The 14646-nt window shown below is 38.7% G+C and overlaps 1 protein-coding gene and 1 pseudogene across 1 annotated transcript in view; both read left to right on the top strand.

Annotated features, from left to right (window-relative positions):
- The first annotated feature begins 3176 nt into the window (after positions 1 to 3176).
- LOC121171526 (flavin-containing monooxygenase 5-like) overlaps positions 3177 to 14646 on the top strand; it is a 96879-nt gene continuing 85409 nt past the window's right edge. Inside the window, exons 1-7 of the mRNA XM_041003263.1 lie at positions 3177 to 3311; positions 4680 to 4868; positions 5331 to 5493; positions 7010 to 7152; positions 8865 to 9064; positions 11553 to 11890; positions 14044 to 14116. Of these exons, the coding sequence (XP_040859197.1) occupies positions 3177 to 3311; positions 4680 to 4868; positions 5331 to 5493; positions 7010 to 7152; positions 8865 to 9064; positions 11553 to 11890; positions 14044 to 14116 (1241 nt within the window). The remainder of the gene's footprint in view (positions 3312 to 4679; positions 4869 to 5330; positions 5494 to 7009; positions 7153 to 8864; positions 9065 to 11552; positions 11891 to 14043; positions 14117 to 14646) is intronic.
- LOC121171701 lies at positions 5874 to 5973 on the top strand (annotated as a pseudogene).

The following is a 14646-nucleotide window of genomic DNA, read 5'->3' as shown; positions in this document are numbered from 1 at the left end:
GCAGTTTTTTCTTAGACTGAGGTATGACTGAAATGTCATTTTGTATTTAGGAAGTATAGCAATTATAATTTGAGCATCAGCATTGCCATGTGTCAAAGCCATTTCTCTGTCTTAACTTCCTGCCATTGATGGTAGAATGAAATTGCATTCCTCACAATGTACTTGTCTCTGTGTCCTACATTCACTTTGCCTTGGGACTGTTTAATGGATATCTGTTCAAATTGAAATCAATATTGTATAAACACTCATTAAACTAAAGACCAAGGGCAGTCAGGAACCAGTAAAATAAAATGGGAGAACTATTGAAAATCAGATAGGGACCACTCTAGAAAACGGGCAGGGAGCAGATATTGCAGCACCGTGAGTTAAGGTGCTGCCTAAGATGCCAGCATTCCAGACCTGAGTGCCAGTTCAATTCCTGGATGATCTTCTTCTGGTCCAGCTCCTGGCTAATCCATCCAAGAGAGCAATAGAAGGTGACTCAGCAATGTGGAAGATCCAGGTAAAGTTCCATGCTCCTGACTTCGGCCTGGCCCATCCCTGGCCACCTGAAGAATAAACCAAAGAGAAGATCTCTCCCTCTCTCTTGCCTATTGTCTATTTAATCTGACTTACAAATAAGTAATAAATCTAAAAAAAAAAAAAACCCTCTCAATTGAATTACTATTGGTCTATTCCCAAATTCTTAGATATTCAACAGACTTCTTGGGCACAGTAGAGACTCCCAACTGTTTATAAAACTATGGCTACAACTCATTGAGAAACTGTCACATCCAAGGCACCGTATTAAGAGAGATGCTGCTGTTTTTTTAACCCTGGAATAGTGGGAGTATTTGAACCTGATAATAGGTTCAGCTGATTGAAGAAGATTAAAGTAGAAACTCTTATAGTCAGAAAATAAATATTTTGGAAAAATAAGAAATTATCTTTCTTCACAATGGTAGGAATGGAGAAGTTCTAAACTCCTAAGTAAATTATGTCATCAGAAATGTTATAGTTATTCAGCATATCAATGATTTCTTTCAGATATTTCATAGGAACTTACATGTATATATACATGTTTCCAAAACAGTAAAATTTAAATCTTGATTATACATAAAAAGTAAAATATGTGGAAAAAAAGATATGAAGTCAAAAAATTTTGCTTGTGTACTCTATGTGATCTCTGGGTTTATGAAAAATAAATGTTTACATTTTCTTTTAATTTTGCATTTTATGATTTTTTTTAAAAAATAGTAAGCATGTATTAATTGTAGGCTACAAAAAAAAATCAAAAAGACTCCTAGGTCCATTGTAATAGTTCATAAACTATAATAACTGTGTGACTGTTCTAGACACTAAGTGAATATGAAAGCTAATACTGAGAGTTTTACCCAAAGATTAAAGAGTTATAGCAGACAGTGAGCATTAAACATGACACTTTCTTCCTGCTCAAGTCCACATTTTGAAAAATACCTGAAAGAATGAATTGTTAGGAAAGTATCAAAAAAGATAATTCTGGACTGGTAAATGACAATGATAAATTTCATCTGATTTAATTCGGTAAAAATAATTTCCTACAGAGGCCAGCTCCTATTTTGACTTTGGATCAAAACCAAAACATTTCATTTTCTAATTTTTTTAATTTTAAAAAATTGTTTGTATTGGAAAGTTTGATTTATAGAGAGGAGAGACAGAAAGATTCTCCATCTGCTGGTTTACTTCCCAGATAGCTACAACAGCCCATGCTGAGATAAATCAAAGCCAGGAGCCAGGAGCTTCTTCCAGGTCCCCCATGCAGGTGGAGGGTCCTAAGGCCATTTGCTGTTCCTTCACTGCTTTCCAGACCACAAGCAAGGAGCTAGAAGGGAAGTGGAGCAGCTGAGATTTGAACTGGATCTATATGGCATCCCAGGGCATGCAAGGTGAGGACCTTTTTTTTTTTTTTTTTAGGTTTATTTCTTATTACTGGAAAGGCAGATTTACAGAGGAGAGTCAGAGAAAAAGATCTTCCAACCACTGGTTCACTCCCCAAGTGACCTAAACAGCTGGAGTTGAGACCAGGAGCTTCTTCCAGGTCTCATGGTAGATGAGACCTGGATGGTTCCAAGGCTTTGGACCGTCCTCTGCTGCCTTCCCAGGCCATATGCAGGGAGTTGGATGGGAATTGCAGCAGCCAGAATACAAGCTGGCACCCATAGGGAATCCCCATGCTTAAAAAGACATTTCTGGCAATGCTGAGCATTTATTTAGCTATTAGTAACCCAATTATACTAGAATTACTTTTATTATATAGCTGTTTTTTAATTAAATTTAATAGTTTGAGGAAACTGGGATATGTCTATAATGGAAGTTTTTTTTTTTATCAAGACTGGGTGGTTAGTCCAACAGAGCAGCTGTTTGTGCCCACAGTAGAGGACCTCAGTTCCACACCCAGCTCCAGGTCCTGAGTTTAGCTCTCTGCTAACAAGCTCTGGAGGCAGCAGGAATGGCTCAAGTAGTCGGGTCCCTGCCTCCCCTAGGGAAAGCCAGCATTGTTTCTGGCTTTTGGTTTTGACACAACTCCTCATCCCCAGGCATTGTAGACCCTGAAAGTTTATCTGCCCAAGAAAGCACTCTCTTTCTTTATATGTTTCCTTGTCTGCTCTTGTTTCTCTTCCTACATCAAGATTTATCAGATCTTCTAGGTTTTTAATGAAATGAGCAAAGATATGATTCATGTGAATACAACTACCCCTTGATAGCTGTGAAAGGTTGTTTCAAGGACCCCTGAAGGTATGAAAATCCGCTGGTACTCAAGTCCTGATGTCACATGGTATAGTATTAGGATATAACTTATGCACATTTTCCTATGTACCTTAAATCATCACTAGATTGCTTATGACACTTAATCCAACATACTTGCTATATTAATAGTTGTTTATTGTTTAAGGAATAATACCAATAAGAAATATTTATGTTCAGTAGTAATGCAGATGGGTTTTTAAAACACATGTTTTTCCTCTATGCCTAACTGAATCCATGAAGGCAGACCTTCAAAATCAGAGGGACAATGTTGTTAAGGACCAATGTTCCAAATTAAGGTAACATCAACTGCGTTAGAAAGAAGCAAACAATCCCAAAAGAGCAGAGAGATAATCAGCCTTGATTTGTGTTTGTCAAAAAGTTTGCAAGAACTTTTCTTTATTCAAGGGACCATGAAAGCAAAAAAGATTGCAGTGATTGGTGCTGGGGTCAGTGGATTAGGTGCCATCAAGTGCTGCTTGGAGGAGGGGCTGGAGCCTGTATGCTTTGAAAAATCCAATGACATCGGAGGACTGTGGAAATACAAGGTAATTTTATAAGCGTTCTCATAAAGTCTGACACATCTTTATGTCATAGACGTTTCTTTCTTATCAACAGAACTATGACATTTACATTATTTCCTCCTGAAGTATTCTCTCCAAAGTAATAATATATTTATATAAACTTTTTTTGCTTCTAGCAGATCTGGTAACATGACGTAAGATCTCTTGCACTTCGATTCTCACGTTTCTTCTTACAGTGTAGGCCAGCTATTTGTGCTACTTTGTGTTTTCACTCAGATGTTGAAACAACTATCCCTGCCAAGAAAGGTGTGTGTAATCATTGCTTGTAATTCACATCATCAAAAGATGAATTTTTCCAAATTACAAAAGGAAATAAGTATAGCCTTAAAGTATAGACTTCTGAAACACAATGTGTCATTGTTATTCAAAACAGCCAACTACTTTGTAAGAATTCATCACATTTATCTGTTTTGGTTGGTTTTAATTTATGAGCATATTAAAATATCCCATACTTGTACTTTTTTCCCTCCCAAATCATGTAGTGCGTTCTTTCAGAGTTCCTCGCAGCACAAATTACTTTCAGCATGGTATCTGTTTTATCCTTTGGAAATTTCTCTTCCCAACCTTTTCTTCTCTTTTGCTTTAATTTTATTTCTTTTGCTTTTGTTCATTATACTTTTACTATGTATACTCTTTTTTTTTTCTATTATTCTGTGCTATGATATCACTTTGGGTCTACTACTACAGACTGGACTCTGAGCCACTAAAATGCCCCTTCTAAACAAAGCGAATCTGTGGGACAGGCGTTTGATCCACTTACGATGCCTGCATCCTACATCAGAGCACCTGGATTTCATACCTACCACGCCTTCCTCCTTCAGACTTCCTGGCTTTGACACTTAGCTCTGTTCTTGAGTACAGTTTCTTGCTAAAGTACACCATGGGAGATAGCAGCATTAGCTCAAGTCATTGAATTCCTGACACCTACGTAGCAGATCTGGATTGAGTTCCTGATGCCTGACTTCAGTCTGGTTCAAAAGATGTTGTAGCCACTTGGGGGATAAATTCACCGAAAGGAATCTCTCTCTCTCTCTCTCTCTCTCTCTCTCTCTCTCTCTCTCTTTCTCCCTCCCTACTTCCCTTTTTCCCTCCTTCTCTCTCTCTCTCTCTCTCTCTTCCCCCTCCCTCTCTCTTTTCCTCCCTCTCTCTCATAAACATTTTTAAATAGGAACTGAGACCAATACATCCAATTGGACAATTTTGTAGACAACTGACAGTCAATATGCACCTTTAAAAAAAGATAAGCCCCAACACCATATGTCTGATCATGCCTAGTATACTCTTTACTGTGTTCCTGAGTTCTGGAAATCATGGATTGGTTTGTTCCTCTAGCAAACAACTGAAAATGGAAGCATTGGGATATACAAGTCTTTGACTTGCAACACTTCGAAGGAGATGATGGCCTTTAGTGACTACCCTTTCCCGGAGCACTATCCCAACTATTTGCATAATACCAAAATAATGGAGTATCTCAGACTGTATGCCAACCACTTTCATCTTTTGAAACACATCCAGTTCCTGGTAAGAAACAAAAACCATGCTTCTATTCGCAGAGTAGTCAAGACAAAGCCTGTGAAAGCCAGAGCAAGCTAAAGCACATATTCAATTTGCATTTTTCATCAAAATTATGAAAGAAATAGTAAGTCTCCCACAAATCTTAGGATTAATAAAGGATTTTCCCTCAGAGAAAAAGAATCATCTCAAGACTTGAACTTGAAATTTAGCTTCCCACTAATTTTATTAACTCTTGAAAATAGATTTTAGGGGGGAAAATTCATATTTTATTCCCTCCCTCCCCTGAAATATCCTGGTCTCTGAGAAAGGATAGTTTTAGGAAGCTTATGTGCATGAAACTTATAAAGATCGCAGAGTGATGAACGCACTCTTCATGTGCTACCTACTCCCTTGGAAAGACATAGGGTCCTAGCGGAGGCTGGGGAGAATGCTTCAGGACTAAGACTGGCTTTGTTCCCTTCCTCCCAGTCGAAGGTGTGCAGTGTGAGGAAGAGCTCTGACTTTGCGACCTCTGGCAAGTGGGATGTTGTGGTGGAAACCGATCAGGAGTTGAAAACCTACGTCTTTGATGGTATCATGGTCTGCAGTGGCTATTACACTGATCAAATTTTGCCCTTACATGATTTTCCAGGTATTTAACTGATGAGTATGTCAAAAAACTATTTGCATCCTTCTAAATCGGTATGCAGTTTGCACTGCACTGTCATAGTCATGCATGGCAATACAAAAAAAAAAAAAAAAAAAAGCCGGGGGTGGGCGGTGTGTGGTAACTTTCTGGAAGAGACAGGAAAGATTTGACACTAGGAGTTGCACTTGAGCTAAACCCTAACAGTTTCCCTAGAAAACTAAGTTCTGGAGCAAGGCATTCTAGACAGAGGAAGCAATGCTTAAGCATGGAAAGCAGTTGAGCATAAAGTAGTTGGCAAGCTCATAGATCAGCACACCCTGGATGTGGCTGGGACAGGTGAGTGTACAGGGAGAGCTACGTTCAAATCAATGAAAGAACCCCATGTGCTCACTTCAGCAGCACATATACTAAAATACAGAGAAGATTAGCAGGGCCCCTGCACAAGGATGACACGCAAATCAATGAAAGAACCCCAAAGCGTTTCTGCAAATTATGTCAGTAGTGGGTATGTAGGCAGGCACATAATCTTCTTACTTTATAAACATCAATTTTGTAGTAGTGTTGAAGATTAATTGAAAAGAGAAGGGAAAGCTATTAGATTGACAGGAGGGGGTGTTACAATCCATGAAAGGGATGATGATGAGGCTTTATAAAAAGCAATGGAATCAGTACTCAATAGAGAACTCAATATTCGGGAGATATTTTAGAGATCATGAAAAGATTCAGTGAATACCAAGACATGTCAAAAATAATTTTAGACTGCGTGACAACATCCCATGTTTTTAAATTAAATTTCTCTTCAAGACACTTTGAAATTTAGAATACTTGTACTTACTTTATTCTAGAGAATAGCCACTAGCTAGCTGCCATGATTTAACCCTTGCCATGTAGCTAACAGGAGTTGACATGCACTTTCATTGTGAAATACAAACCAGATTTTGAAAATAGTGTTAAAATGTGTTAGATATTTAATCAGTTTCTTGGTATACTGCCCATATATGTTAAAAACAGCAAAGATTATGTTGAGTCAAATATGACACATAATTGAAATTAATATATTGTCAAATGTTTTCATATGGCTACTATGAAGTTCAAGATCACACATGTGGTCCCCATGATATTTCTTTTGGACAGCATTGTTCTGCTTTTACGTGTACCTTCACAACTTTGAAACCCATTTATAGAGTCATAAAAATAGCAGAACTGGTCCTCATACAAGAGCAGAGAATTAAAAAGGGACAGCAATCTCTTAAAAATAACAAGAGTCATCATACTGAACATATTTATAACTGGCTTTCAAAAGAGAAATAGCAATATGTTTTTAATTTGCCCTCAATCCTGTCATCCCTGCCACTGAACACTTTGTTCCTTGGATAAATGAAGTCTATATTATTAATAGCAACTGACAAACCACAAGAAAGGTGGCTTAAGTGATATACATTTCAAGTTCAGGAATAAATTTTTGCATAGCAGTCTATTCCATTTCTACGAATTCAGGGATACTATTCTGTTCTCCTAGGGATTAAGAAATTTAAAGGCGACTATCTCCACACTTGGGCATACAGGAATCCAGACAATTTTTCAGGGAAGAGAGTTGTCGTGGTTGGCATTGGGAATTCCGGAGCAGACGTGGCTGGCGAGATCTGCACTGTTGCTGAACAGGTGACTAGGGTGGGGGATGGGAAGTCACTGCACTGCCTTAGCAACGCTTCTCTCTCAGTCAGCCTTAACCGCCGCCTTCCCAGCATGGTGATGGCAAGCTTTTCCTCAGACTTTATGTGAGTTTAAGAATAAGAATGCAAACAAACAAACAAACGAAAGAAAAGTAGCCTTCCATATCAGAATGCATTGATAAAAACAAACAAACAAACACTTGAGTCAGATAGCCTGGGAACCAAAATGAGCTGCCATAGTAAGATGGGACTTCTCTAACTGAAATAATTTTACAGAAAACATGAAATTTTCATCTCAGTAATAAAGGCTGAATAGAGAAAAATATGCCCACACACGAGCAGAGAGACAATACCAACATATGAATAAGTTGTTATCAATTGAGCAGAAATGTTACGGGTTCCAACTGAATGTGGGAAAAATGAAGAGTAGGAAAAAAAGCAATTTTCGCTCTGCAGGAAAAGTCACTGGCCTCGAAAGATTGCAGAGGGATGGCTTTCCAGTATTCAAAATACAATTTTAGTTTTGATTGCAAGTTTCCAAGAAGAAGATGCAAGGTCCCCAATAATTAACTTCTCCTATGTAGGACTCAATGTCTAGCCTACAGGCCAAAATGATTTATTACGTCCCTGCCAAGGCAACTGCAGGCAAGACCCAAAATTCAAGAAATCTACAGAAGACTAATTTTTAAATTAATAGTTTTGTATGGCTCAGGAATGATGTTAAAATACCAAAATGGCCCTTGTAGAAAAAAAACAAAGTCTCCTCTTCTGCAGTCAACCACTCAGAATGTTGTTTTGCCCAAGTCTGGCATGGCGTACTAGACACTGGTGCGTGTGTCAGACTCTGTATGATGAAGAAACTTACAAGCTGGTGACTTTAGCCTCCGCTAAAACACTTGAAATGACACACTTCCTCAAAATGCAACCTCCGTTTGTCACACTTCTCATGTTCAATCTTCCACTTGTAAATGTAAAAGAAAATCCCAAAGTGAAACTTGGGTGTTATCCCAGATTTCATATCCAGATATTTCCCCACCGGACTAAATTATAGAATGGTACAGTTTAGAGAAAACATGGATATAACCAGTAACTCATTCACTTCAGCTTTTCTTCTCTCACATTCTGAGTCCAGATACCTAAGCCAGCTATAATGAACATTCAAATGCAAAGAACAAATGAATTGAAAGAACTTTCAGTAGCTGTGATTGAGGAATGTATCCCTGGTGAGAGGACACAGATAAGGAGCCCATGCGATGTGAGAACTTGATACAATCCCCTTGATTTCAAACAAACACACTTGAAGCTCTGAGATCAGAGTGATAGAGAATGAAGTTGTTTTGGGCCCGGTGCGATAGTTTAGCAGCTAAAGTCCTTGTCTTGAATGAGCTGGGATCCCATATGCGTGCCCCGCCTCCCATCCAGCTCCCTGCTTGTGGCCTGGAAAAGCGGTCGGTTGAGGACAGCCCAAAGCCTTGGGACCCTGCACCCACGTGAGAGACCTGGAAGAAGCTCCTGGCTCCTGGCTTCAGATCGGCTCAGCTCTGGCCATTGCAGCCACTTAGAAAGTGAATCATCAAATGGAAAATCTTCCTCTCTGTCTCTCCTCTTCTCTGTGTATCTGACTTTCCAATAAAAATGAAATAAATATTAAAAAGAAAAAAAGAATGAGGTTGTTACTGGGCAACAATTTCTGTCTTACAGGTCTTCATCAGCACAAGGCGAGGGGCCTGGATATGGAACCGGGTTTGGGACGATGGAAAGCCCCTTGACAGCGCACTGTTCACGCGTTATAACGAACTAATGCATAAAATACTGCCCACATTCATGGTCAACAGGTGGCATGAGAAGAAATTGAACACAAGATTTAACCATGCCAATTACGGACTCCAGCCTAAACATAGGTAAGGTCTAGAATTTTTTTAAAGGTGTTTTTAAAATATATACATATACATATTTATGTAGCTATTTATATGAATAACAGAGAAAGAAGTTCTCCGTCCATTGAATCATTCCCTGATGGCCACAAAATCAAAGGCTAGGCCAGGCCCAAGGGAGGTCTCCTAGGTGAAACACTTGAGGCAGCTTTAACCGCTTCCCAGGTGCAGTGCCAGGGAGCTGGGTGGAACCAGAGTGGCCAGGGCTCAGATCAGTCCTCATGTACCCTAGAGTGTTGCAATCAGCAAGTCATCCTGACTGCACCACAACTTCTGCCCTCTCTCTCCTTTCAAAAAAATGTATTGATTAATCTGGATGGCAGAATGATAGAAATGAAGCAAATATTTTTAAATGACTAGGCTAGTTGACATAACCTCTAATCTTCGTATAATTCTAATTCTTGATAGGATTTAATTTGGTTGGTAATATTCAATGTCTCTCCTTATTAGTAGTCACTTGACAAGCTGTGAAAATTATTTTTCAGATGTGATGGACAGAGTGTGAGTTACTAGAGAATTACATCCTTGTTTAATTGGTGATTCTTGTCGTGTAACTGTTCCAATCTATTGCCTTTTTCATTACCTTCTGTCAACTACTTCCAGTTCACTCCCTAAGTATAAAATTGATTTTGTTGTTACCCTGAAACCTCCGTCAACCAAGGCACTTCCTGTAGGTGTGACTTCCTACCGCTTATGCCAGGCCACGCCCCGACTCCCCTGCTTCATTTAATTCTTATCCTACTATAGTTGAGCCATCCACATCATCCTAGAACCACAGTGCATCTGGATGTCACGTCGGAGCACACTGTGTAATAGCAACCTCTTTTTTTTTTTTAAGGATTTATTTATTTCTATTGCAAAGTCAGACATACAGACAGGAGGAGAGACAGAGAGGAAAATCTTGCATCCATTGGTTCACTCTCCAAATGGCCCCAACGGCCGGAGTTGAGCCCATCTGAAGCCAGGGCCCAAAGCCTCGTCAGGGTCTCCTACGTGGCTGCAGGGTCCCAAGGCTTTGGGCTGACCTCGACTGCTTTTCCCAGGGAGCTGGATGGGAAGCGGGACGGTCGACATTAGAACCGGTGCGCATGTGGGATCCCAGCACATGCAAAGTGAGGACTTTAGCCACTAGGGTGTCGTGCCGGGCCCAATAGCAATCTCTTAACTTTACCACCTTAACTTTGCCCCCACAACCTAGCTAGTTCTCAGACCTTCCTCTGTCCAGTTCATCCCTCGTTTCCTTTTGCTTGCTCTTCCACCTTCTTTTCCAGTCCTCCCTCCTTAGAAGTTGATGTCCGCATGTATCCATTCGTGATCCTCACCTTCTCTTATTCAGCGCAGCTTCCCACACTAGGAAATCTATGCTAAAGATATTAAATGCGTGAACTCAAGGAGGGCTACTGAAAATCCATTTCAGAAAGTATCTAGAATATCTGCAGTTTCATGATATATAGTCTATAACTCCAGGGACTTTGCTAGGAACAAAATCATTCAAAACATGAAAAATAAGTGCTCACAGTAAAGTTTATCTGAGATTAGAACATCCTCCTGCTAATTGGCACAAATCTCAAATTATGGTTACCAAAGTCTGTATGAAACTGAGCACAAATTTTTCTAATGAAGATTTTCTCTCAAAATCATACATCCTCTTTGCATTGCTACCTCACTATTTTTGCTCTGCAAATTTAAGGCTATTCTGAAATAAGACTTTAAAATGAAAAGTTGTACAGCTATATGGTGTCCTTGGGGACATCCGGATTCCATATCAGAGTCAGCTGCAGTCCCAGCCACTCTCCTTACAATCCAGCTCCCTGCTAATGTGCCTGGAGAGCGTCAACCTGTGACTCAAGTCCATGAGTCCATGCTACGCACATGGGAGACCGGGGTGGAGTTTCTGGATCCCAGCTTTGGCCTCATCCCAGTCCTAGCTATTGTGGTTTTTGGGAAGTCAACCAGCAAATGAAAGGCATGCCTCTCCCTGTTCTCTCTCTCTCTCTCTGTTCTCTCTCTTTCATTCATGTAAATACATAAATCTCTGTAAAATCATGCAGTAACAGCTGGTAGTCCCATGAAAAATATTAATGACTGAATAATATCAATACTTACATGCTATTAGGCACAAAAGACAGATTAAAAATCAAAATACTTTATCGTTTGTAAAAACACAATTTTGTAAAAACATGCATTTAGTCATTAGCACCATCTGGCCTTGTTATTTTGTCTTTATTATACTTTCACAAGTCAGGCAAAAGACCCTGAAATATTTCATGACTAATCTGAAGTCTCACAGCAGGGCCAATGTTAAAATCCTGTTTAACTGAAAATCAGTCTCTTAAGCAATAAAAAGCAAGAAATTGATTCAAACAGAATGATTGCTCCCAGAGGACTTATCTACCACATCTTCATAAAAAAATAGTAATACTCACTTGTTGATAGTGCCTTCCTTATGTCGCAGGTTTCTTAATTACCAGTCTACTTTCGCTGATAATTTGCCCAATCACATCATATCTGGAAGAGTGATGATCAAACCCAACGTGACGGAGTTCACTGAGACAACTGCCATCTTTGAAGATGGCACTGAAGAGAAAATTGATGCTGTGATCTTTGCCACAGGATCCACATTTTCTTTCCCTTTCTTGGAGAATGAATTCAAGCATAATCCCAGATTTAAATTTGTCTTCCCTCCTCAGTTAGAAAAGCCAACATTAGCTTTCATTGGCATCTTCCAGCCTATAGGAGCCACCATTCCCACCTCAGAGCTCCAGAGCCGATGGGTTGCACGTGTGTTCAAGGGTAAGTTGCTGTCTTCTTTCTACAGGAACATCACAGGCTCCTGGTTTATAAGTGAAGATTCTAAGTGCACTCAAAGATTTTCTCTTCAATGTGTCATCTCCATTTGTCCAAGCAAGAGACCTTAGGCTTCATTGCCAATCTATTCTCTAGAATTTAAAATGTCTAAAACAAACAAACAAACAAAAACTTATTTAAGTAAAAGCTTAAAAGGAATAAGGAAAAACATGCAAAATTATAATCAGATTAAATCTGGATGTTCAACACACGTTCATCTTTTTTTCCAAAAGAAAGCAAATTTCTGTTCAGGATTTATACAAACAAGGCCTGCGAGGTAGGAAACCCAGCAAAGGAGTACGTGCCACTAAGCATATTTGAAAAGGGTGGTGAAATGATATGATGTATATCACCCATTCCTGATGCATTTCCCAAGGCCTTACCCCAGTTGATGCTGTAGAGCAAAGCAAAATAAGTATGAAAAAGCCAAAATCAGGGTTTTTTTTTAAAGAGACAGAGTATATTGACTAAATGGTATCAATCCCCTTCCCTCACTGTCCTAAATCACCTCAGATTCTCTCTGCTCAGATTTTCAAGAATTAAAATTCTATCTTTTTTTTTAATTATTTCATGGTACAATTCCATAGGGTCTTGGATTTCCCAATTCCTCTCCCCAAATTTCTACTTCCTGAATGATGTTCCCCATATTATTACAATAGTATAGTCCTTTATAAGCAGTCTTAAGTCTATCAGTCTGGTATTTAAGTGTGTCCTGACATTGCTGGTACAGACAATGGCAGACAGTCCAGCATCCTATTGTCAAGATATAGCCAACAGTCTCATTGGGAGTCCATCTTTGAATTGGAAGTAGAGTTGCATACTGCATTGTATCTTCACATCTGGATATGATAACCTCTATCACATTGTCACTACACATTCCCTTAAATGAGAAGCAATGAAACAAAGTCAACAACAGGAATGAAGTTAAAGCAAAAAATTTACAGCACCGTGGAATTAAGCAACATACTACTGAAGAACTAATGTATCAATGAAGAAATGAAAAAGAGACATAAAAGCTTCTTGGGTAAAATGATGCTATTGTGTGGTCTACCAGCCTTATATCAAAGAGAACATATAGTATTTGTCCTTTTGGGTTTTATTTCACCTTTATTTCACTGAGCATAATGGTGGTATAATTTCATTATTTTTAATAGCTGAGTAGTATTCCATGGGATAGATGTACCACATTTCTTTAGCCACTCTCGTTTTGATGACCATCTGGGTTGTTCTCATGTCTTTGCTATTGTAGATTGTGTTGCTGCAAATATAGGATTACAGATCCCCTTCTCATATGCAGTTTTCATTTCCTTTGGATATATTCCTAGGAGCGGTTTAGTTGGGTCATATGGCAGGTTTATTTGGAGTTCTCTATGCACTCTCCATATTGCTTTCAATAGTGGTTGTATTAACCTACATCAGGAAATTCCACAGTTCTTTCCTGAAGGTCAGAATGGGATACAAATTAGTGCCCTTCTAACAAATCTGTTCTGAGATGTAAATTCTCAATTAGGCAAGTCAGAAATTTATAAGAAGCATGGTCATTCACTGAATTCTGAATATTTATTCAGGTGGCTTGCATTGTATCTATATCTTGTGTTATTCATACTTTGAAGCTGTGAAATAACTTCTCCAGTGGAATCATTTCTAATAACTCTTGCTGTAATTCAAAAAGTCTCTAGTGTAGCTCTAATTCAGACATCTTGATTTCCTTGTACATGCTTTGCCTCTCTTTGTTCTGGCAAGTATACATTTTCTTTATTGACATCAACAATAAATCCAGGTCTAGAAATATGGGCACCAGTAAATGACACCCATGGACCATTAAAAGATAACAAGTGGATGATATAATGGTGGTTATATCTGACAGCAGTTATACAATCATTTATCACTGTTGTTATATTTAAGGTTTTCAACTTGTACCTTACTGCCTCTTGGCAATGTGATATTTTTAAAGGCTTAATTTTAGTATAACATACGCACAGAAAAGTGCATTTGTTGAATTATTTTCACAAGTCAAAGACACATATGTGCACTTAACCGTAATTTATTTCCTTGTCTCCCTTAGGCTTGCTAACAGCCCTCCAATTTCTCTTTCTCAGGACTGAAAACATTACCTTCCGTGAATGAGATGATGGCTGACATCACTAAGAGGAAACAGAAAATTAAAAAAAGGTAAGAAAATTACTGTTAAAGTAAATGAAATCTGCTTTAGATACAGCTCTCTCATTTTCTAGTTGTATGATTCGCATTCACCTAAAAAAAAAAAAACACCTTCCAGTTTAATTTAATGGTAGAACAATGAAAACACCTGCATGGGGTTCGTGCCTGGAAAGTGTCTGGCTGTGGCCCATAAATCCCATCACCTGTTGAATGCCAAGTCAGTGCACAAGTTGTCTGCAAAGTGAGAACCAATAAGAAACATGGAAAGAGTTCTTTGACTCATTGCAAAAACTGAAATCACAAAAGCAACACGAAACTTTAGTTAAATTCAGAATCTGAGGAAAGGAAAGTAACTTTTCAAATATATACCCAAGTATATATATCCAAATATATACCCAAGCTTAAAGCACACTTTTATTTTATCTTATTAAACACATATCCCATACACTTTATATAATAAACTTACATGTGAGGAACACTTTTGGGAAATGTTGGAAGAAATGGGATAGAGTAACCCTATAACAATTCCACAATTAAATGGA

Source organism: Ochotona curzoniae, unplaced genomic scaffold (genome assembly GCF_017591425.1).
Source record: "Ochotona curzoniae isolate NIBS_2020 unplaced genomic scaffold, NIBS_Ocur_1.0 scaffold_2683, whole genome shotgun sequence".
Classification (NCBI taxonomy): domain Eukaryota; kingdom Metazoa; phylum Chordata; class Mammalia; order Lagomorpha; family Ochotonidae; genus Ochotona; species Ochotona curzoniae.
The sequence above is the reverse complement of the archived record's forward strand: the minus strand, read 5'-3'. Positions and strand labels throughout refer to the sequence as shown.